Raw genomic sequence first — 25,040 nt, 5'->3', positions numbered from 1 at the left:
TGTGCGCACCCGAACAACAGCTAATGTTTGAAATTTTTTACATTCAAATTTAAGCTGTTTAACTTTATTTTTTTCAAATATAAAAAAATAGTTCTTAACTACCGTTGCATGTACTTCATTTTACTTATGAAGGAAAAAAAGAGCCATTTGTAAAACATAAACAACACAGATGGAAAAAAAAAACGAAGCCACATTTTGAATGAGCAACAAATACGCATGCATTACACCGCTGTAGTTATCTTATATTCCTCTTTAAAATAACATTTACGCGCACCTCTTCATCTTTTATTTTTTCCTTCCTATTTGTTAAAACGCTCTTAAAAAATTACGCATACGTGTTCGCCAATTTGCTGTAGTACATGTGGGAATCATTTGGGTCAAAAGGTGTAGCCAGCCCAAAGCGGCATACATAACAGAAAATACTATTGTGCGTATTCACTCTACATATAGGTGCCCACATATTACCCTTACCGATTGCAGGCAAACGTAGCTGGGAGTTCCCCCTCCGATTTGCTTACCACTGCGGTGCCTTCACCTAAATCTGCCTTAATCAGTGTACATGCATGTATTCATTAAAGTAGCTTCCTCCAAAGACAACAATAAAAGATAAATAAGTTGAGCTTTGTTCTAGCATTTCACCCCTACACTGAGCGAAAGACTGTCCTTTTTTTTTTCTCTCTCTTTAAATAAACTGCTCACAAAAGGGAAACAAAAATGATCTGCAATAAAAAATTATTTTAATTGAGAAAGCGTTTTTTTTTTTTTCCCATTGTTTCTTTTAAATATTAAAAAGGTATCAAAAAAAAAAAAAAAAATCCCTTAAAATTTTGTATATATTACATGCACCACGTGTTATAAGCATATAAATATATACGTATATATATGTATATATATATGTATATAAATACGCATATATGCACACACGTACGCAGAAGTACACATGCACATGCTGCTTATCCATTTATAAATAAAAAACCAATACACTGAACATGCCTCACTATTCTCACGTGTGCGTGGTGGGAAAGGAGAGCACATCATATATAGACGCATTTTGACGCTTCATTCCATTTGATCGCCCTGCGGATTTGGTGCATCTCCTTCATTTGGAGGAATTTCCTCATTCTGAATGTCTGCCTCAATATTTTCAGTTCGCTGTTCAGCGTTTACTCTCATTAGAAGCTCCACTAAGTCTACAGTGGTAACTTCTTGCCATGGTTTATCCTTACCAACAATAGCTAGCGACGTATTTTCTACAGTTAACTCATTTTCACTCGAAAGGGAACATCTTAAGGCCTTTAAGCAATGAAGAGTAAGCTCCTCCAACGACGAATTTTCAAATAAATGTAAATTTTTTTCTAAATAAGTTTTCGATGCATGAGATCTAGCACCAAACGATAAGGCAATGTATTCAAAATATGAACCATTTGGCTTCGTTTCAAAAATATAGGGCTCCTTAAAATATCCAGCTATTATTAACCCTACACCAAATGCCCTTCTACTACTCCTCTGAGTATTCTGCTGATACTTATCTGCCACCTTTTTCACTAATTTTTCTATATTCATATTTTCATCAAATAGAAACTTATGCGACAGACATTCGTTTCGCATGTACTTCGTCAAAACCTTTGCGTCAGATGTTATGCCACTCATCGTCACACCGATGTAGTCATCTATTTTGAACAGTTTTTCTTGGTGGAACGATAACTTGCTTATGCGCTTCTTTAGTCCACAAACGACCTGTATGAAGAGAGGGATCGAAAAAAAAAAAAGCGAGCAACATGAATGGATGCAAAAAGTGGGGCATTCGCGCTGCTTGGTGGACAACTGTGGCATCTCGCAGTTGGGGGGCAAACATTACGGGGTTATATCTCTATTCTGTTATTTCGTCATTTTCACATTTCTCCATTTTGTTATTTCGCCATTTTATTATATTTCTGTCACTATTGCTTGTCCGTGCTCCCCCCCTCCCCCCTTTCATTCTGAAGGGGCCCCCTCAACGCGCAGCACATGTTGCCCATCTCGCTATATGCACATGCGGCGCCTTTCGTACCACAAAATCCTTGGACTTTATAGCCACGGCGCAGGTCCCCTGTTTTATAGCTTCATTCGCGTATTCGACTTGGTACAGCCTTCCTAAAAAGGTTCACACGTGCAGATACATGCAAATGTGTATGAGCATATGCGATTACAATCGGCTGGCATACTATCATCAGCCGAGCATGCTAAAGCATGCACACTTTTCCTATATATTTTTCGCCATTTCTTTTAGTACCTTCCGGAGAGTAAATAATATTGTCTGTGTCGTACAGGTTTCGATACATGGTTGCTGCTTGTTTTAACTATCGTTCTCTCCGCTTGTAATTTCGCTTTCGGGTTCGCCTTCCACTTTGTCCCTTCTCAGTGTGTTTCTTTTCCTGCTTAGTGTTATTCTTACTATTTCTGTTCTTCCTACTTTTCCTGGCTTCTGCTTTCTCCTTATCGTGAGATCGAAATTATATTAGGCCTTTTTTACTCATGGAAAAATGTTTTTAAAAATATAACTATGTGAATTACAAGATCGAGAGGAAGCGGCAAAGCTAAACAGAAATCGCTAATTCGAAAAAAAAAAAACAAAGGCACAAAAATGCTTTTTTTTTTTTGAGTGCTGAAAATTTATTCTATTTTCACAAAATTTTCTACCTTAAAAGGCAATATTTTGGGGCTTAAAATGAAAGTTCATATTTTTCTTCTACCATATGCGTACCTGTTCCCTTTGTGCAAAAATGACCTTAACTGTTCGTTAACTATTTTTGCATCGTGGCATTGTTACAATTATGTATTAATTTTTCTCCTTTTTTTTTTGCGAAATTTTGCTTGCCAAAAAATATATAGCCTTAAAAAGCAGTGCACGGAGTGTTAAGGATATACCGCTCGGTACGAACCACGCTCAAGTGTATTGTCACAAAATGCGCGCCATGTGTGATGGGGTGACAAGGCACATGTGACATTCTGTGATGGACGTACATAAGCACAAGTCATATACGTGTAGATACGTCCTTTTCGCGCGAAAGAAAACCTTGCAATTTTTTATGAAGAAATGTAAAAGCATTTTAAAAAAAAAGGCACGTGCGCCAACACACTTCGGTTACAGGGCAGATTATTCGACTTGCAGAATATTGAGAGAGCTTCTCTGTTCTCTGTGGCATACACTATTTCTGCTTCTGCCCCACTTTAATGCTTTTTTTTTTTTCGCTCTCCCCTTCCTTCCCCCCTCTACACATTATAAGTCAGACTCTGTTCGCACATGTCACTTACACGTGACTTCCCTTAAGTGTGTCACCACCTTTTGAAGCATCCAATTAAAAAAATAAACAAAATCCAAATTTTGAAGTCACTTCAGGGTATATTCCTCATGAGTGTTCCCCACATAACTATCTATTCTGAGAAATCGCAATCCCTCTTTTGTACACCTTTTTTTTTTGAATGCTCTCACCCCATGCACGGAGGCTTCCCTACTGGGCGTCTCTACAAAAAAAAAATGCGTGTATTTGCTTCCCCTTTGATAAACCTCACAGTGATTTAAAGGGAACATCTCTTCAGTGAGCAAGGACACCCCAGCAATGGGACACATGTTTGAGCAGGTGCACCTATATGTATCCGCCCCTTAAGTATGTGCAGATAAGTGAAGGCTTAGCCATGGTGTCACTTTCTTGCAGTGCCGCAGGTCTGCATTGTCTAACGAGCTACATTGCAAATGGGGCAACATATTTGCATAGAATAATTACTATTGCAATACTTCCCTTCCTGCCTTTCGCTAAATTTTCCACTGAGCGAACAGTCAGTAGTACCTTTCAAAATCGTCCACATTGCGCCTGTTTATGCGTCTACTTGGTTGGCAGTACCTTCCAGCATGATCCCTCTCATTTTTTTTTTTGTTTTTGTCCGTTCCTCCCCCCGGGTGAGAATTTCCACACATAATATGCGCCCAAATTAGTGGCATCCCAGGTCGCTTATTTCCCACCTGCGAAGTTGCCTCAAAAATGCACTTCCTAAATTGCCCATTCGACAAGGCAAAAACCAAGCTGGTTTTTAAATCCAAAGTGGAGGAAAAAATAAACGAATGTAAAAACAGGGGCACTGTCACCACCCTAGACACAAAGGAACATTTCAAAAATTGCAAAATAAAACTGAGCGACGAATTTGTTAGCAGTTGTAATGCGAAGCTCCTAGAAGACATTTTAAAAATCAAGAAAAAATTAAAAGTAATTTATGACGTAAAATATAGTATTATTTACAGCATTTTGTTAAAAAGGGGGGGAAAAGAAAAAACTGGGAAATGCAAAAATATAAGTCCCAAATATGGTGCATACAAAATTGTGAGAAAAAACACCTCTTATTTTTTAAACCAATATCTTCTTTTAAAATGTATATACCAAAGCGCGTACGGCAATATATACAGGTGCAAAAATATTGTGGACAACAAAAAATACTGCTTGAAAGTTTTTCACGTAGGAATTTGCTTAAAGCAGAATTGTCCCTACTACGTTAACAGCCAAGTGTACTTAACTAACTATCTTTATAAAATTTTAAATGAAATTTTTTTTTTAAATTATCTGGATAATCAAAATGTAATACAAATTGAAGAGGTACTTTTTGACCAAAAAAAAAACATCCTATTTACCCTTATGCCACAAGTACCCTACCAATCTATGTATTTCAAAAAAAAATACGGCATATATTCCGTGCATGCCAAAAAAACGCAAAAAATAGACAACAGTTGTGTAGAAGTACATCTATACTCAGAGAATTTCCTCAAACTTCTGTTTTTAAATATCTACGATACACTGACTTATTTGTTACACAAAAGTGTGACGTACCTTGATCTGAAGCCGGATAACATACTACTAACCTGTAGGTACGTACAAGAAATATCTTCCTACCATGTACCTGTGAAACGAAAAAAACGAAACAATCCCATCGCGACGGAAACAAAGTGTGTAGAGATATCCAAAATACAAATGGATATCCAAAAAAAGTTGAACGAAAATTCGAAAAAAAGGCCGAAAAAAAATGACAGCACCGGCGGTCATGCTGAAAAATTGTACAATATAAATATTTTCCTCAGAAAAAAGGAAAAAAGGACAAACGATCTGGAAGAAAAAAGGCGCCGCAAAATGCTTTACACACACTGCCATTACAAAAACATAACCCCCAAAAGAGTGAAAAATAAAAAAATTAAATATATCCATAACGTGGATTTATCTAAGTGTTACGAATACGACACGAATGTAAAAAAAGTATTTTTTGTAAAAAACAAATTAAACGATATTTTTTTCTCATCACACGATGCCACTTCGTACATTCAAACCTTCGTTAAAAAGATGAAGCGAAAAGATGTGCCCCCAAGCGATGGCCCCCCCAAGACACCTCCATTTAAAAAAGAGGAAACGAAAACGAAAACGAAAGCGAAAACGATTTCAAATAGTGCACATAAACTACGCGCAAATGGCTACCTAATTAACAAAATAAAAAACCTGTCTATTTTTAAACACAAGTCAACAAATTCGATCAGCTTTCTAAAATTTTACTGGCTATATTTTAGCGAAGAAGATTCGGGAAAATGGAGCGGCGCCCTTTTGCCATACCTAGATGTATATTTCGTGCATAAACACCTTTGCAAAGGTGAGGGTACCGATGGTCACGCGTTAAATATAGGCGTCCAGCGGAATGGCGGCAGCACGGATAGGGGTGATCCCCCTCAAGAACGTATCCATAGCGACAACCCCCACGATGCTGATATGCTAAAAAATGAGCCTAATCAAAAAGACGAATTATATACAGAAGATTCAAGTGAGTTACCCTTCTCACAAAATGAAAACTGCCACCACAACATCATCAAGCTAATAGATTTCGATGACTGCTCCTTTATTCTGAAAAACCTCAATGTGTATAGCCCAACAACGGACATTTTTAACTCATTCGAGGGCTTATTTGATGTGTCTAATGCAGATGTCCACCTTTCGAAAAAGCTGTCGTACAACTTCGGATCCGTGTTGTATACCTTCCTGTTCGGACGAACGCCGTTCTAGTATGGCTTCACCATTCCGCTATGAGAGTTTACAACCATAGAATAGTTGAACCCGCGCAATTACCTCCTGGCACATGTGCCGCATGAGCCACGGGTCCAGTCCACATTTCAAGCACATATTCTTCCCCTCCCCACCCCCATGACATAAAACCTCTTTTGCATGTTCACACCTCCTCTTCTTCGCAGCGGAGACCACATTTTTGAAATTTATCAGAACATGAAAAGCAACAAATTGGTTTTCCCAAAATATCGAAAAATTGACAAGGACTTAAAACGCTTATTAAGGTATGCACACTTAAAGCGGTATAAAATAAGAGTTAATTTATTTTTAATTTCAAAACATTTTCATGTTTTTTTTTTTTTTTTTTTTTTTTTCTTATATACAGAAAATTGCTAAAACACAATCCTGACAAGAGAATGCAATTCAAAAAAATTAAACGACATAAATGGTTTTCAAAAGGTGAGCCAACAGTTAGCTCTTAGGTTAGCATTCAGAAGTGGTACACAAGCACAGGGTGCACATAGATACAAGTACACTCGCACGGGATGCACATAGATACAAGTACACTCGCACGGGATGCACATAGATACAAGTACACTCGCACGGGATGCACATAGATACAAGTACACACGCACACGGTGCACATAGATACAAGTACATACGCACATATGCACATAAATAGATAGCCAAGTGCACATGCATGCGCGCATGGAAAGATAGGCATATGCATGGGGCCCCCCCTACTTATGCGCACAGGCGGTCATAAAAACAGTGAAGCGCACATACATATACATGCATATATACATGCATACATACCTATATACACATATATACACATGTAGGTATAATACATTCGCGAACCCAACCGCACATCGACACATGCGTGTAATAAGAAGTATATTAGGAATCGCGATTTTGCGCTATAATAAATAACCAAACAAAATTCGTGTTTCATCTCCTTTTAAGTCAAACTTACAGTAGGATGAAAAATACATAAGCAAGGTAGGCTGATATACATACATATGGCTTGCTAAATGTTGTAATTTACAACTGTGCGTGCATCGTGGAAGTGACTTATAAAAAAGCTTAATTTTGTGTCCAAGGAAAAAATCTTCATTTCTTTGATTTCTTCGTTAAAATTTCGTCGTTCCCGCTTTTGTACTTCTTTAATTCTTCGTTGTCGATGTTCTGCAAAAAAAAAAAAAAAGGGATGACGGGAAAAGGGAAAAAATTCAAACCAGTATATTAAACTTTTAAAAATGCCACCTTGCGCTGTGGTACACTTTTTCCAAAATACGTTCATGTAAAATCATACCTTCTGGTACTTCTGGGCTATCTGGTTTATACAGGAAATAAAAAAATATATAAGTACTACAAAAAAAAATATGTTAAATAAAAACATAAAATCCATTTTGGATTTTGTTTTCTGCCCATATTTAAAAATCGAGATTTTTTCATCAATAAAATTCGCGAGAGAAGACGGATCCATGTTTTTAANAATGCGATGTAAGGGGAAAATGGATAACGCCTTTTGCCTCATTTTTAATTGTATTCCTTTGTAATTATTTGAAAACATAAAAATTAGGAAGATGCTCTGAAATATGGTTTTAACAACGGCCTTTCCTAGAAGCAGCGGAATGAAGAAGTTCCCGAAGGGCATCAAAAAGTGACCACAGCAAATTCCGCACAGATCAAACATCACTGCAGGGGGAGGGAGGCAATTGGAGAAGGTAAGTTGGAGGAGGTAAGTTGGAGAGGGTCAGTTGGAGAAAGGTGGGTCAAAATGTGTACACATATTTCCAGCAAAATAATGCTGGTCATTTCGCTACACACGATGCAACAATGCAGAGCGTCATTCGAATGTCGAAGCGAACAATGTGCCATCACTGATAAGCAAAAGAGCCCCAACTAGTCGAACACAAATAACAGCGTTTGTCACGTCTTCACACGCATAGATGGTATACCATTTGGCCAGCATGATAAAAGGAAAACAGAAATGGATCCGTGCTTTTTAATAAAATCTATCATCCATATTTTCATGGCGATTATTATGTTTCGTTTTCCTTCTTTTATGTCCTTTTCGAATTCTTCATAATCGTCATCGCTCAGTTTGGACTATTAAAGGGGAAGCACATGAGAAAAAGAAAAGGCATATAAATATTTTTTACAACGTGTATATAAAAAGGAGCTACCCACTTTCTTCCTTCTTTAGCTTCTGTACCATGCAAAATGCACATTTCAGCGCACATTTTTTTTTTTTTTTTTTTTTTGGCACTCTATTTTTTCTCCTCTACCTTGGATGCGTAGTATGACGTGAGGTACGGTGGTAGTTCTCCCAGTGCAGTTCCTATGCCCCATACTAGACAATACGGATAAATTTTCATAAATAATCTTGACAGGGTTATATTCCCATCGTTCTTCGTTATACACTGCGTGAGGAGGGAAAGATACAAAAGGGAAAATTAATCGTCTTGTTCACATAACAGTTTTGGGATGCTTGTCCATTGTGACAACAAACTTGCGGGGCCAACTTAGCAGCCGCAGGAGTAGGCGCATATTTTAACATCCTTTCGCAAGTTTCGTCCACACCCTTTGTTACTTTCCAATAAGAGTGGCACTTGGTTCCCTCTGCCACAATCTACTTTGCTCGCTCACTCACTCGCTCCTCCTCCTTACCTCAAAGTAATTCCCGGGCGTCAACAAGGACCCCCACATATTCACCCTGGAGTCAAAGTTCAACGAATTGCAATACTCCGAAGTTGAGCAAATGAAATATATGTGTGGAAACAAAAACAATACCCCCGAGTGCATACCGCACCCCAACCCAATGCTACTTAAAATTCCCAGTGACAGCCACCATGTTATGCATTCTATATAAATTAAAAAGTTGCTCAGGTAATCATATTTATATCTTATTTTGAACAAAAACAATACCAATATGATGCCAAGGAATATTAACTTGTTGTATTTTTTATTTTTCTTGTAGGTATTAGCAATAATATTTCTCAGTTCTAAAAAAAAAAGCTTAATCGTTTTGATGGGATGGTAATATAAATTTATATCTTTCCTCTTCAAATACAGCTCCTTCTTTTTAGCTTCGTATGAATCCATCCTTGCTACATAATTTTTATATATACATGTATTATTAGAAAAAAATGGGAAATCAAAAAATGGAAGCGTTAAAAAGAAGGGGGGCTCTCTTTCACCAAAAAAAAATTACACATGTGATACGTCCCTGTACGTAATATACTCTTCTGTCACTTTAATTTAAGACGTTTTTCTTTTCCTTTTTTTAAAGTGCGTTGTTAAAAAAAAAAAAAAATCTCAAACTACATAACACCCGTGCGCTTGTTTACATTCTATAAATTATGCATCTCATACAATAATACAATGTGCAATTGCATCATTCGTGGTGTGATCTAATCATCAATCGAAATTTAAATCTGGTGACAAACGGGGCATTTCATGGCTCTGTATTTTTGTTAAGAAAAAAAAAAAAAAAAAAAAAAACTGTTTAAATTGGCTCCCTTTAAGTGCTGTGCTCGTACAAATTGATACGTACGCAAATTGATATGTGCGGCGAGCACACGCGCAGATAAGCCCACATGTGTGTATCTATAGAAACTCATACGTGTATAGCTATACGCTTGAGTAAACGCCCGGTGTTTTTGCTCATTCCAGAAGTAACAGCCTACAAATGATTTCAAAGGAGCGGGTGATTGGCGGGGGGCAAAAGCGTCACGCGCAGTGGCTAGCATGTTCTGCTCAAAAAGGGGATGCTCGCATGGATAGGCATGCGTATTCGCATTTATATACCCATTTATATGCGAGTATGCATACCCATATGTATATATTACCACATGTACGTGGGCACGATCACCACGTTTATACGTACACGCTCATGTGCATATTTTTACCTCTTTAAGAGTTCATCAACAAAAAATAAGAACAATCATATGCCCCCTCGCCAAATTACATATGTAATGAGCGTTAGTAAAATAAAAATTATTGTAAAAGTCATAAAACGAATGTATCATATGAAATACTTGTGCAAATTTTGTACTTTCTTCCAGTGGAATGAACACTTATTTATTTTGCTATGTGTTTACTTTTTCTCCTTTTTGCTAAAATTTGCAAAAAATATGTAATGAATAAAAAGTTGAACAAAAAAGTGCTTTACGAAAGAGAAAAGGATTGCATACTATTGGCGTGCTGTGTTCATACCAGATATGCATATTTGAGCAAGCATTTGCAAATAAACGGATGTATATTTTTTCGCGCATAATATGCAATTGTATAACTTATATATACCATGTTCTTACGCCTGCGTGGTAAACGATAGCTTTTTACCCGTTTTAATTTTTTTGTGCTTAACTTTTGCTGATGGGGTTATAAGTATAAATATACATACGTATTACAACATAACATATGCGCATATAAACTGTATATATGCACATATGAACCACGATTTTACCGCGAAACCTTTTTTTCTCCTTTTTCCAAGCATTTTTTAATAACCAAAAAATTAACCTTTTCCATTTCTTAACTGTTAAACGCATCAAAGTGACATCCTTTTCAAAATTGGCAATTCATTTCCCCCCTTCCATTGACCAATATCTGCTTTGCATTTTTGCGTATTTGCATTTTTGCTTATTTGCATTTTTGCTCATTTGCTTACATATTTATGTATACAAAACATTTTTTTTCACGCCTGCGTATTTGACCGACAATCAAGTTTCACTGCTAATTGTACCAAAATTAAATCGTATGGGTCCTGAAAAACTGCGCATAATTAAACACCCTATGAGTTCAAATTTTTCGCGTTTATGCCATTTTCTGACTTCATTTAATTAATTTTATTTAATTACGAAAAAAGACTTTTCAAAAGTATGCATATGCATATACATTTGCGATGTATACAAATATTCTACGCGTTGTATGCATTATGTGCATATGCCAGCTTTTCATGTGTATAGCTTTTTTTTAAGGCCAACCGTACAACGCAATTTTAAAAATATCCACATACGGCAAGGCGAACTTTCGGTGTATACAGGAGAAAAAAAAAAAATAGTTGCAATTTAAAAAGAAAAAGCGGCATTATAATACACCACGCCAAATGTAAATTATATTGTGGAACGGAGGGAGGGTTTACGCCACATGAGAAAGCTCGCGCTGCACATAGTTGTTACAAAGTAGGCGAAGCGTCCTCATCCGCGTTTACCCCCCATTTTAGAGTAAGCGCGAATTAAATAAATATACAGCCATAGGAAAAGGCAAATCAAAAAAACGTACAGAAGAATAATTCTGCACCGTAGAAGGCACACCAAGAAAAAAACAAAACTTCCCATCTGTAAGCGCTGCAAAATATTCACACCATAGCGCTAATCCCAAGGAGGAAAAAAAAAAGACAGACAGACAAACAAACAGACAGACAAACAAACAAACAAACAGAATAAAATTCTGTAAAAAAACGAGACATCATAAATGACAAATATCTACCATCCACAGTGAAAAAAGACGACACGCACACAGTACAAACATATATGTGAAAAATGGAGAAGGCCACAGTTAAGGGAAGCTTATTCGATGACGACGTGGACGTCAAAGATTATGATGTTATGCGGAGGAGACTCGACTTCCTGGAGGGAGAAATGACCATGCCACCAACCAGCATGAAAAGTGTTATTGACAAAACAGCCGCTTTCGTTAAAAAAAATGGAAAAATATTCGAGCAAAAAATATACAAGGAGAAGGAAAAACAGTTCAGTTTTATAAATCCCTCGCACCCCTACTTTTACTATTATCAGTACAAGCTACATGAGCTATTCATAGGGGCAGAGGAAAAAAGTTTAGTCCCCAAAGCCATTTTAGAAATAAAAAAAAGAGAAGATCTAAACAAAGCCAGTAATAATGAACACATATTAAAAATATGCGATTTTATAAAAGAAGACAATAAACAAGAAAAAAATAAAATTATTTATGCCATAAATGATCAGTCGAATCAGGAAATTGCACAAGAGAAAGAAGAAAAAATTGAAGTAAAGGAAGATATATACACAATTACAACTCCATTTATCAGCTCAGTCGACGTCGATTTAATCAAAACAACAGCGTTATTTGTTGCAAGGAATGGAAATCAATTTTTAAATGAACTCATAAACAGAGAAAAAAATAACAATCAGTATGATTTTTTGCGAGCAAATAATCTATACTATAATTATTTTCAAAACTCATCGATATATATGTGAAGTGCCTACTTCCAAATGATGACATAATAAACAAATTAAAAAAATACTCCACGAACAAAAGCGACATTATAAACTACTCGTACAGTGTTTACAATTTTAATATGAAAAAGAAGGAAGAAGAAGAAAGAAAAATGGAGCAAAAAACAAAATGTGATACCTTCTACGATTGGACAAACTTCTCCGTTGTGGAAACAATTAACTTTGACGAAAATGACGATTATCTTCCCCAGTCCATTGACTTTAACAATGTCGAAAATTATGTCCTAAGTCAGCTATTCGATACGGATAAAAAGTACACAAATTTGGAAAAAATTAAAAACATCTCTTATCATGATAGCAATGTAAACAAAACAGTTTACGCAGATGACGACATGATGGAACGAATGGACAATGAAACATTTGATGCAGATACGGATAAGCAGTATACCGATCAAACAGGAGAGGAGGAATATTACGAAAAAGGGATGGGACGAATTAAAATGAGAGACAAACATCATAGTAATGGATACGAAGAGGAATCCTTAGATAGCTCCCAAGAAAAGGAAAACGTTGCGGGTAAAAAATACGTTAAACAGGGACTAAAAGGAAAAAAAATGAACCAAGAAATTAATGGCGCAGAAGGCGATAACACATTAGATGAAGAGCAAGCTGCGGAGAGGAAGGTCGGCGAGGAAGACGATGACGACGATGATAATGAAGAAAGAATCATAGTTGTAAAGAATTACGAAAAATCAAAAAAACATCGCCTAAACAATCAAAACATGCACTTGTGCCCAATCACAAATCAACCAATTGACATCAACGATATGACGAAACATTTGAAAACGTTATTATTGGATCCGCAGTGGAAAGAACAGAAAGATAAGCTATATGAAAAGGCAAAGAAGGAAGCATCCTTCACTCCCCTTGAAGACATTGAAGGAAATTTATCTCTTTTTGTCATTAACAGACCAGATCTTTTTGGCTCAATTGACGAAGAAATAAATGAACACACATTAAATGAAAATAAAAAAAACACGAAGAATAAGAAAACCAATAAGAAGGAGGAAGACGTCTACAGTTATATTCATAATATTTACAATAAAATTCTGCCTGGGCCATCCATGGCCCACTACCCGCAAAATGGAGACAGTACGAAAAAGGACTCAACTGATCAAAAAAGTAAAAAACAAAGAAAAGGTTAAGAATTAATAAGGCGAATACGTTGGTAAGAAGTTTGCTCCATCGGCCACCCAAAACGGTTTTGTTTTATCCACCAGTTGGTGGTCACCAATGAAGATTCGTCGCGTCTATAAAACTGTGAACAGGAATGGGTTATTTTTACAATGCCAACAAAAAAAAAAAAAATTGCTACATTCGCAGCTAAATAGCTAGTTTTTTTTTTTTTTTTTTTTTTTTTTATTTTGTGTGCAAAGCTTTTTTGAATAATAAAAAAAGCTAGCCATCCCATGGTGGTCATTTTGCCTACTTCGCAACATGGTCACTTGCCACGTTGCCTTTTCTCCACCCTACCACTTCTCCCCTTCTGATTTCCCCCCCTTTGCTCTTTAATTTAATTTAGTTTAATTTTTTTGTCCCCTCACAAAATTTTAACTGTTTTTCGTTTGTTCATCATTTTTTGGTATATAAACTCCCTTTAAATAAAAATCTATCTCTTCGCCATCGGCCACGTCAATGCAGTATTTTTTTGTTACGTCGCTCTTGCTGGTTGGCCTGCGTCGATAAGGCGAAAAATGTGCACGTAGCATTGTTTACATCCATGTATAATTAAAATGCGGGAAGATAAGTAGTACTAAGAAAAAAAAAAAAGACTTACGTGAATGTTACTATAATGTAATCGGGAAACAGAAAAGGGTTATTCCAGTTTTCGTCTTTTCCAAGGTTCACGTCATGCATGTCGTACGTTTTTCCAAATAGGATGTCTTTCGTTTTACTGAAGTGAAATACTTTGTTATCGGCGCCTTTTAAAGAGTAAGAATTCTGCTTCGTAAAAATAAGGAAAAAAAAAAAAAAAAAAGGAGATTTCTATGTGTGAACGTTTCAGCATTATATTTGCAAGAGGAAAAGTTTTGTTTTTTCGTCCTTTCTTTTTTCGTATTTTTTTCCTTTTTTTTTCCAAGTAGTACTCCGCTGGGTGGGTCGTCCTCCTTTACGGCCCATGTGGCCGGAATTCTCGTCGTGTTAAACAAAAACAGACAAAGTTTGTACATCTTTAATTCACTAAAGCTGATAGAAATAAAATAGACGCTGTTCCTCATTTCAATTTCGCTATATATTATTTTCCCTGCCTTTATTTTGTCAGAAAGGTTGCTCTCAATTTCGTTCAGCTCTCTGCAATTTTCGATTTTCTGATTTTTCCTTTTCAAGTTGTTAAACTCTCGAAATATGTGCTGGTTCTCTTTGATGATTAAAAAGGGCACGTTATAATGACATTCGACACAAAACATTTGTTGCCTTTTACTTGTTAAATATTGGAATGTTAAAAAATCTTCCTGTATGTACTTTTTCTCTATTTTATTTTTCAGGGGCAAATTACGACTTGGGTTGTTTTTTAGTTCATTTTTCAGCTTCAGCTCATCTACTTCTAGCTTTACGCAGACCTTAACTTTGCTCTTAATGTGGTACTGAAAAGGGGGCGCGAACGTGCAACGTGGGTATGTATACTCACATATACATACACACATCCATATATGCACATACACATCCATGTAGTCGCGAGGGCAATTCCTTCGTGGACTCCCCAACGTGCAACACAAACAAAAATACGAATTCATACAAAACTGACAAAGCAGTAATGACTTATATGGTGCGCATTTGTTTTACAATTTTCGTGTTGGAATGGTCAAACTCTTCGTGATCTATGTAGACACTTTTTATTTGAAGGAACTTTTTCGTGTATATGTACGAGTAAAAAGGAATGTCCTGCTGATTGCAAAAATACAACTTCAGATTTTTGTTTCTCAAAAAAACCTGATCAAAGTATTCATTTACTTCGTTCACGTCTTCATATAATATGTCATTAATCACTTGGCTTTTGTACATTTTATCAATTCTTTTGTACGCCTTTTTGTTGAAATAATTCAAATCGAATTTTACTCTCTTGTCGTAAGAGCTACCAAAAAATAAGAAAAAAAGCGAAATGAATGAAGCAAAAAACGGTGTTCATATGTGCTATGTGTTTTTAATAGGTGTCCATTTAACTGCTTAAATTGTCACTGTAGGAGATGCCATGGGGTCTACGCTTGTCTACATGTATATGTCTATTCGAATTTACGCGCACGCTCATGTGTATGTTTATCCTTCCCCTTGGCGTACTTCTTTCGATACGCGTCCTTATCTACTAAAATTGCCTCTTTTAATTACATTTTACTGTTATGTAGTAGCGTGATTCTCGGCTTTTCCACATTAACCGATAGGTAAAACTGCAGAGAGAGCAACTTCTTTAATTTTTCATTTAAAGCATCGCAAGCAGATTCACTTTTAACTTCAGAGGTGGCATCCATTAGATTGGCATAGCTATAATTGCAATCAATTTTGTATAAGTGTTTCCCTTCTTTATGTAAAACGTTTTCCAAAAATAGTTTCACCTTTGTTTTCTCGTTTTTATCCATATACTTGTTCGCGCACTCAATTCTGATTTCGCTCCCTTCATCAGCCATATCTGCAATGTCTGCGATGCCTGCGGCGTCGGACGAGTGGGAGGAATCTTCCGTTGTCTCACCATCCCCGCATCGGTTTTCATATCTTTCATTTGAATCTTCGTCAATCTTCTTCTCTCCTTTACACCCCCTTTGTGCCGATACTTCCCCTTCTGCTACACCTTTTTTTCCTCTTCCCCTCTTTTCATTCCTAATGTGATAAATTTTGCTGAAAGTGTAATGGACCCTTTTCCTCAAATTAGACGAGTTAAAAATGTTGATTTCCTGCGGTTTTAATATTTCTTCAAAACACTCGCATATTTTGTCTACTTCTTCATCTTTATTGTTTCTCTTTAGTTCTTCGAATTTTTTAAAAATTTCCTTATTTATAAAAATAGAATTAACAAAAATGCATTTATCGCCATTTTTCGTTTCCCTGTGTGGACTCAACAAGTGCAGCGATTTAATTTGGGAGTCAATAAATATTTTGAAAACTTTCGCTTTTGCTCAAATTCAACGTAATTTTATCCTCATACAAATTGACATTGTCTGCATGCAAGTGTAGTTTTATAAAGGAACTTTTCATGGAACTTAATACATTTTCGAATTGGAAAAAGTCCACAAAAAAGTTATTTCTTAAGCCAAAACAGTATTCCCTCTTTTCGCGTAGAACGTTACTCAAGTACTGATAATAGTGGTCTTCCTTTTTTTCGTTTTTCCCTAAATATGCAGCGCTTAAGTGTTTTAATTTGCTGTACTTTCCACAATTCACGCTATCTAAATTGACCGCCTTACAACGCGCACTTTCTCCTTTACCCAATTTGTATTCACTTACAAAACGGGAAATCCCTGGCCACTCCTTCCTCATAATTAAATTATCTATGCACAAGTGGAATGCTTCATTTATGCTATCATTTATGTGCGCGGGCGAACGCAGATTCAGGCGAAGGTCATATTTGTTCTTGTTGCTTACTATTATATATATGGTGCCATTTTCTTTATTCAGTTCGCATAAGTAGCTTTTGAATAAGTTTGTGGCTTCATCTGAAGGGTGGCATTTCTCCTCTTCGTCCATTTTTGCTGCGTTTATTTTGTCTCGTTTTACACTGTTCATCTGCTCCCTCTTCAATTTCCCCCCTTCTCGCCTCTTTTTCACATCCGCCTCCCCCGCACCTACGACGTCGTGCACCCCTGTGATTTCCCCCCGTTCGTACTTAAAGTCCATTTCGCGCTTATTCCTCCTCACAAAATCGATAAAATTGTAATCGACTTTATTGTTCAAACCGTGCAGGAGTTTATGTACCCACACAAGTTTCTCCATCCCTTTATTTTCCCTTCTGTTTGTATATTCACCTTTATCATGGGAGAAATCACCATCCGCACTTAAACCTCCCTGGTGAATTATTTCATCGGAAGGTTTTTCTCCTTCCCTTCTTCCATCCACACCATGTGTGTGTTTTTCCCCTGTGTTTATTTTCTCACATGCCATTTCCTTTGCTTCAAATGTTGACTCCATTTGGAGCACAAAATTTTGAAACTCTGCCAGCACATCTTCATCAAAATTGGGAGGAAAAAACTTCTTCATTTGCTTGAAATATTCATTGATTGTTTCCCCACACATTTGGTCATCCTTTTTTTCTCTTTTTATAAAGTGCAGTTCGTCCATAAGTTCGTTTACAAACGATTCTGTCGAGTTTGTCTTCGTTCCCTTCTCCCCTTCTATCTCATTTCCTACACAAGTAATGGACCCCTTTTTGCACCATCCCCCCTCACAAACAACCATTTTGACATAGCTAAATAAAGATAGCAATAAGTCTTCTTCTCTAATTAGGACAAAATCAAATGTGTGTCTGGAAAAATAACAAGACACTTTTATAACTTCTCGATAATGAAAATAGTTCAATTTTACTGGAAATTTCAATTTTACAAAATTGTTATCTTTCGTTGTGTCATCATCGTGAAAGAGCAGTAATCTAAATTCATGCGTTTTGCTTTGATTTCCCTTTACTTCATTTGAGTGACAATCCGCCATGATGACACAGCCGTGTATTGGCCTATCTTCTTCCATGGAATGTTCTCCTTTCAAAAGGGGACCCCCCTTCATATATTCTACGCTGTTTTTCATAGCACAGGAGGGATTTTCCTCTTTTAATTCTTCCCCATTTTGATAAAAAAAACCCTTGTCCTTTCCCCTTTTCAAGTTATTAACCTTCGCAAAGGTGTAGAAGTCTTCATAGTAGTAATCCAACTTGGGAGTACAATTCCAAACCACCACATACTCCTTTTTATGATAATTATATTCAAATTCGTTGTTACCCACTTGGCACAGTTCATAAGAAATGTCTAACTCGTTTAAATTTTTTACCTTCACGTGGAATGTGTCGCTGCATATTCCTACGTAATTCTTTCCCCTCTTCGTGTCAGCAGGGTTAGTAATGCGTAACTTTTTGTCATGTTTTATTTTTACACTTCCATTTTTGCACTCTCCCTCAATTAAGATGTCTCTTCGAAATGCGTTCCAATTTATCTGCAGGGAAAATTGGAAGGAGTGAGCCGTTAAGCGGGGGCGCGAAAGAGAAGGGGCAAATGGGGGTCCCCACTTAAAGGCCCCAATGGGCACTAATACAAATGATGACAACGTTTTGTTTAGCCACTTTTGTGTCACTTCTTAGCCGCTCGCTGGGCATCAGAAATGCCCCACTGTGCATGCAGCGCTGCCTATCTCGCTTTGCTTCTCTCGCTTTGCCTCTCTCGCTTTGCCTCTCCCTCTTTGCATTACGCTGAGGAGGGGACTTATACTTCCCGCATGTGGGAGGAAGACGAAAAAGAGAAAAACCGTCTCTCTTAACGGAAGCAATAACAAATTGGATGGGTACATCAAGAGGTGCGCCGCAAACTCTGCCTTTCCGTTATGTATATACAAATCTTTTTCCGCGTGATATTTGTAAATTCCTTGCAAGTTGTCACTAAGGTGGTGGCAACGAGAAGGTTCTTCCATCATACTAGCCATCTTTCCATTTTCCACTATGTATTTTTCCTGACCAAACTGGTAAGAATAGCCATGTCCATCGGTACATGCCAAAAATTTACTCTCAAAAAAGTGGATGCAACAATCGTATTTAAAGGAACACCTGCACAAGTCGCATTGATACCCGTCACCCTCCTGCTTAACACAACTCTTGTCTATTTCATTTTCTAAAAATAAAAGAAAGTTTCTCCTGAAATGGTTAAGCAGATCCTCGCGTTTCATTATGCTCCTTTTTTTGCCCTTATTTTTAAAGGCAGACAAATAAAGCATATACAAGGTGACGAACCCGCACTTCTTCTCAGATGTCTGACCCAACTTCATCAGTTTTAAGTCTTTATCTAAGTTTTCAATTTTCACCATGTTGCAAAAACAGTAATGGGAGTAACTATTGCGGAAGACGAAAGAGTCTCTACTTATTTCGATTCCTTTGCACTTGGTCAATATTCTCCTCCTAACTTTTTTTTCCAGCATATACTTACCCATGTAAAAAATTATGTTCATGTTCATTTCGTGGTATCCGTAATGATTCACTAGAAAATATAAAAGGATTTTTTTTTTCTCATGTGGTTTTAGGCAGTATTCCCCTTCTTCAACTTTGAGAATGTTTACACTTTTATTCTTTACCTTTTTTGTCCACTTCTTACCCCCATCGCGTTCTTCTCTTTGCTGCCTTTGCAAAGTTTCCCCATTTTCCCCCCTTTCCTCTTTTTCCCTTTTAAACATTTCATTGGACGCATTTTTAACCAACACGTACATGCTAACTGCATCACTGTTTCCCCTTTCGTAAAAATATTTTATCACCCTTTTGTTCAAATTGAGAAAGTATTCTCTGTCTGGGGGGATACTCGCTTCCCCGCTAGATTGGCACCCTTTCATATTTTTCTTACTTAACATTTGATCTATTCCTTTATCTGCGTTTCCCTTTTTGTCAACCGCCTTGTTGTTCTCCAACTCGCTGCCATCCGACCTATTATCTGCCCCTTCGCTTATTTTTGTTTTTGCCTGATCGGCGCTGCTTCTGCCGCTCCTGCTTCTACTCTCCGTTATGCTTTTTTCGCCCCCTTTTTTAGCTGATCGTATATCACGCAGAACATCTACGTAGTTGTAATAACATATCTTATACGCTTCTTTGTCGGCAAAAGGGTCGTCCTCTTTCCGTTTACTCTCTGCAACATCGTCGAGAATTCCATCACGGATAGGCGTTTCTTTTTCTTCACCTTTCAACGCGTTGGTGTTCTCTCCATCAACAACTCCGCTATGCTTCTCAAACGAAATGCCCTTTCCCCCTTTAGACAAACCATCCAAATGAATTAAATTTTCAAAGCAGTAATTAACATAAAAATCGCTTCCATTTTTTATAGTAAAACTGGTCTTATATAAATGCAGCGGATTTAGCAAAAGGCACTTGGTCAATTTTTTCGTCTTTACATGTACATTGGGCTTAACTATATTAGCGTAGACATTCATGCAAAACGCGACAAATTTTTTTTTCCTGTTTTTCTTCCCAAAGTAGCTCTTCTTCTTATTTTGTTTTTTTTTTAAACTTTCATCTTGACTTATCTCGGAGTAACTCGAACATGTGCCACCCTCTGGTGAAGACGAGTCTTCATACTTTGAAATGTCATTTTCGAATCGTTGATTCCATTTTTTATTTTTAATTATTTTATTCTCCCTAACGCACACTAGAGGGAATCCGCCATTTTCCTCTCCCCCATTTTTTTGTATTTCTAACAAATCACCAATGCTTATATCCGATCCCTTGCTCAAATTTTTTATCACCAAAAGGAAGCAATAATTTTTGTAATTTTCGTGTTTTTCTTGAGGCTTGAAAATGATATATACTTTTTGCCTCTTTTTATACGACAAGGTGAAATTATTTGGGTATATATACACAGGGCACATTTTTTTTTTTTTCCTTTTTTCTTTCTTCCTTTCTTCCTCCTTTGGTGAGGATTTCCCCTCTGCTACTTTATCGTATAATAAATGTGGACACGTAACATCGAACACCTCGTTGTAGTAGTACATCCCTTTGTCTTCTTTGTCCAAAATGGTTTGCTTCTCCTCCCTTTCCGAGTTTGCCTTTACGTATATGCTACATGACACTTTTAGGTCAATCAGCCCGTTGTTTAAGACCTCCACTTCGGCAACGCTGTACCCGCTGTTAACCTTAAATCAGTGGGGGAAGTACCCTTCACGTGAATAACCAGTCCGTGGGAAGGAACCCCCTGGGGTTACAGCAGCACGCAGATAAGCACATATGTGTGGCGCAACATTTGCTAAACTATGAGTGACTACCTGGATATCCGGAAAACTAATCGAGTGCAAAGAAGTGCTGTAGAAAAAGTAACTCAAGTTGTCTCTTCTTCCCCCTTGCAGATATTCTGCTACCTTCCGTTCGTAACACTCCCCTGTGTAAAATACGACAAAAAAAAAAAAAAAAAACACAAAAAAAAAAACGTGTTTTTCTACTACTTCATCTTTAGCTTGATCCATATTTTGAAAAAATTATAGCATAAAAAAGGGAACAAAGGAAAAGGCGAACCCACCTGGATTATTCCCATTTATATGTACCAAATTTAAGAGCAGCGGCTCCACCAAGGCTTTAACGCAAAACGGAAAAACGTTCATTTGATTCCAGTTCAAAAAGTCACATTTTCTTTTGTCTACCAGTTCGCCAAAGTCGCATTCGATGTCCGTTACAATGAGGTAATCCTTCTCGTAAACTCCTATTTTTCCGCTTCTGCGTTGGTGAAGGTTGTGCAGGAGTGCATACATAGGGAAGCATTTGTAAACACGAGTAAAAATATATGTATAGACCCAACATATACGAATTCACGTTCCAATAAATCTCTTAGAAGTATGGCTCCCCTCTCACACAGACTGAGCATCTTTCTCGAAAACAAAACGAGCAGTGGAAAAATGCAAAGTGCCTATTCTCCACCCATACCTAAACGCAAAAGTAACGACCTTCTCCTCTTCCCTTTTCAAGTTCAAATAATAACAATCTTGCAAAATATTTTCAAAATATAGTTTCTCAAAATTATTGGCCAAATTTTGATATAAGTAGAGAAAATTCCGAGAGTAACTTTTTACATTATTGAATGTGTAGTATGTGTCTTCCTTTTCCTTCACTTGAATAATTTCTCCAGCTTCGTTATTTTCCCCCATTTGGGGAACCTCCCTTGAATCTTCCTTCTTTTTTATGAGCAAATTTAATATGTTTTCCTCCCTTTCAATTTTCTCCTTTTTCTCATAAAAGCTAAATAGCTTCCTCGGTAATATCAGTACGTTTGTTTCTTGTCCTTCGTTCTTGATATAAAATCTGTTACATGGGGGAAGGGATAAAATGCGAAGAAAAATAGTTAATTGGGTGGACATCAAAAATGGTTAGAGGTCTATGGAGGTGGTGGAGAGCCGTCTTGGGGACCCCACGACATGTTCTTTTATTCATTTCTTTTTTTTTTTTCCCAAATTGGTTACGATTTTTTTTTCTTCTCGTGAGACCGAATGGGGCCAAAATTAAAAATTTTCTGGAACTTCATTTTTGGCATTGAGCGAAACGCTTTTATCTGCAAAGGGGTAATATCGTGATATGCCCTTTTTGTGGGAAGCTTCCGAAAAGACTCATTTCGCTTGGGGCAAAGAATTGACAGTTCACATAAAAGCGAAAAGTGGCACATATATATATGCACATTTAGTGTACACTCTCTTGTTCTAATTCCCCCTTTTTTTTGTCTTTTTTTCTCATTTTAATTATATGTACGTCTATCGTCTTGTTCCCGGCTTCCGACAGTATTTTTATTTGGTCCCTTTGATGCTTCAGGGTGAAAGCGCTGTAACCTAATTTGATCTTCCCAATAGGGGAAAAAAAAAAAAAAAAAAAAGGGAATGAAAAATGTCGTGTATTTGTCCTTACACAGGTTAATTATCACATTTTATGATGCAGACCATATTGATCGCTCCCTCTTTACCTTCAAAGAATGTCCAGGGGCTATTTGATTGTTCAAATTGTTCTTGGAATTCTCCTCATTCTTGTTGTACACATTAATGATGTCTTTTATGTGAAAGTGGCTTGTGGATGGTGGCACTATGATGACGTGCAGCAGTGTACTGCCTTTGTTCGTGATTAGTAGGTCCCTCGTCATCGTTTCGTCTTTGGTTACGTCTGTAAAGTACTTTGTGGAGGGGCAGCGCCGCGCGCGTGTGTGTGCAGCGAAGTGTGCTTCTAAACGTATTGTCCAACCTGCCTAACACATTTTCTCCTTGTTTTCCCCCATTCAGAAAAACACCAGCTGTGAGAATATGCAGCGAATTCCAACTTACTACTGTAGTGGGACTAATACACAAGTAGTCATTCAAATCCTCCGTTTTGGACAAATTCAACCTGGGGTTCTTTAAATAATTAAGGAACGTGTTTTCCTTTTCTTGATATTTTTTTATTTCCTCCTTCTGTTCTTCTACTTCCTTTTTTAAATCTTCGTCTTTTTTTTTTTTGTACTGCTTTTCCAATTTGAGCATGTACTTTTTCATGTACTTATCTTTTTCTTCGCCGCTCAGCTTGCTGTTTTTCGGTCGTAATTATGCAGGAAGGGCAATAAAAAAAAAAAAAAAAAAGAAATGTGTAAAATTTGCCTCAACAGACATTTACACATTCATGTGATGATGCTTAATTTTTGTCTAAACAATGTTTACTATTTTTCAATTTTTTTCTGCTTCTTTAGCTTGTAGGACAGGGTTTCCTTTTCCTGCGATGGAAAAGAAAAAAAAAAAAAGTAAAAAATATGCACCACTGCAGAAGCTGCGGAATGAAACCACGCCTGAAGTATGCCGAATGGGCAGAGTAAACCCGTGGACATAGCCACCAAATAAGTTGACACGAAATTTCAAAAGTGGGTCATTCAGGGCACTTCTAAGGCGTAAACAAACCGTGGAATTACTCATCAACAGAGTGACTCACATGTACGCGATTTCGCGACCACCATCACCACCCTCCAAAAAAAAAACATTCCATCATTTTGAACACTAACAATGTTAAGTTTATGGGTGTAAAAATATTTTCTTATTACTTCTATATTGAGAGGGGATGTCACTTCAACCTTAGATCCAGCCTTTAAACTGTCGCGCCCATTCGAGGGTCCATTATTATCTTCCTTTTTATTTCCTATGTTCATAACAAGGTCTTCCATTCTCTGCTTCTTCATTTTAAATCCTTTCATATCTTCTAAAAATTGGACACTTTTGTTGAGCCCCTTCACATGGCAACCCTTCCCCTTTTCCGCTGCAAAAAATTCTGTTTTTTTAAGGGGAGATATTTCTCCTATACTCGTTGGAAGATTGCTTTCGAAAATTTCATTATTTTTCAAGTTAGTCAACATGAATTCATTTGAAGGGGAGAACAAGCTATCTTTATCCTCTCTGTTGTTAGTTTTGCAATCCTCTGTGTCTCGTCGTTCCATTTCGCTTCTTCTCTTGTCTGCAGTGTGTAACATTCGGACGAAAGGGTGTGCATGGACTCACGTGTATACACTCATGTGCGTTCGTGTGAACGTGCATATGTATGTGTATTATCCCCTTAACAAGAATGTCAAACTATTTGTATTACTTGTTTTGTTCCCATTATGAGGGAGCTTATCAACTTCCTTTTTCATTTTCCTCTCATTTATTTCTTCACTCCCCACCTCCTTCTCAATGAAGGGCATTTCGTTAGGAAGCACATCATCATTTTGGTCCCTTTCAAAATATCTAGTCTCCCCATTCACATCCCATTCGGATGTCTTTATCAATTTCGTACCCGCTGTTTCGTCATCTTTCTTCTCCTTTCCCAAACCCTTTTTAGAAGCTTTATCCTTTTTTCCCTTCTTTTTTTTTTCCATGTTTTATATTTCCATGTCTTTTAACCGCATCGAGGGGGGCAACATGAAAATTCTCCCTCCAATAGTAGGCAAAAAGATTACTTATGCATAGACACCTATATTAATAACTACACAGTGACAATTCTGTTCCTATTAAAATGCGATCATGAGTACATTTCCTTTTGCAGCTAATTTTATGGTATGTT

The 25,040-nt window shown here is 37.1% G+C and overlaps 5 protein-coding genes across 5 annotated transcripts; 2 read left to right on the top strand and 3 right to left on the bottom strand.

Annotated features, from left to right (window-relative positions):
• Positions 1–1,059: 1,059 nt before the first annotated feature.
• Positions 1,060–2,746, bottom strand: PCYB_127760 (proteosome subunit alpha type 1; the record flags this gene model as incomplete). Its single annotated transcript, XM_004224110.1, has 3 exons — positions 2,273–2,746; positions 2,051–2,133; positions 1,060–1,737 (listed from the first exon to the last, which is right to left on the bottom strand). The coding sequence occupies exons 1-3, from the start codon at positions 2,319–2,321 to the stop codon at positions 1,060–1,062; spliced, it is 810 nt and encodes a 269-aa protein (XP_004224158.1). The 5' UTR covers positions 2,322–2,746.
• Positions 2,747–4,019: 1,273 nt separating this feature from the next.
• Positions 4,020–6,550, top strand: PCYB_127750 (hypothetical protein; the record flags this gene model as incomplete). The annotated part of the gene is made up of 3 exons (XM_004224109.1): positions 4,020–6,067; positions 6,254–6,352; positions 6,454–6,550. The coding sequence occupies 3 exons, from the start codon at positions 4,020–4,022 to the stop codon at positions 6,548–6,550; spliced, it is 2,244 nt and encodes a 747-aa protein (XP_004224157.1).
• A 1,453-nt stretch (positions 6,551–8,003) lies between these two features.
• Positions 8,004–9,179, bottom strand: PCYB_127740 (hypothetical protein; the record flags this gene model as incomplete). Its single annotated transcript, XM_004224108.1, has 3 exons — positions 8,004–8,183; positions 8,363–8,497; positions 8,745–9,179. 3 exons carry the CDS (start codon positions 9,177–9,179, stop codon positions 8,004–8,006), a joined length of 750 nt encoding a protein of 249 aa, XP_004224156.1.
• Positions 9,180–11,620: 2,441 nt separating this feature from the next.
• PCYB_127730 (RNA binding protein) lies at positions 11,621–13,500 on the top strand (the record flags this gene model as incomplete). The annotated part of the gene is made up of 2 exons (XM_004224107.1): positions 11,621–12,106; positions 12,319–13,500. 2 exons carry the CDS (start codon positions 11,621–11,623, stop codon positions 13,498–13,500), a joined length of 1,668 nt encoding a protein of 555 aa, XP_004224155.1.
• A 2,929-nt stretch (positions 13,501–16,429) lies between these two features.
• PCYB_127720 (hypothetical protein) lies at positions 16,430–22,304 on the bottom strand (the record flags this gene model as incomplete). The annotated part of the gene is made up of 5 exons (XM_004224106.1): positions 16,430–18,481; positions 18,791–21,148; positions 21,278–21,390; positions 21,529–21,722; positions 21,930–22,304. Coding segments are annotated over 5 exons (5,091 nt in total), but the record flags the coding sequence as incomplete, so codon positions are not given.
• Between the last annotated feature and the right edge of the window lie 2,736 nt (positions 22,305–25,040).

Source organism: Plasmodium cynomolgi, chromosome 12, assembly GCF_000321355.1.
Source record: "Plasmodium cynomolgi strain B DNA, chromosome 12, whole genome shotgun sequence".
NCBI classification, from domain to species: domain Eukaryota; phylum Apicomplexa; class Aconoidasida; order Haemosporida; family Plasmodiidae; genus Plasmodium; species Plasmodium cynomolgi.
This window is presented reverse-complemented; position numbering and strand designations above follow the sequence as displayed.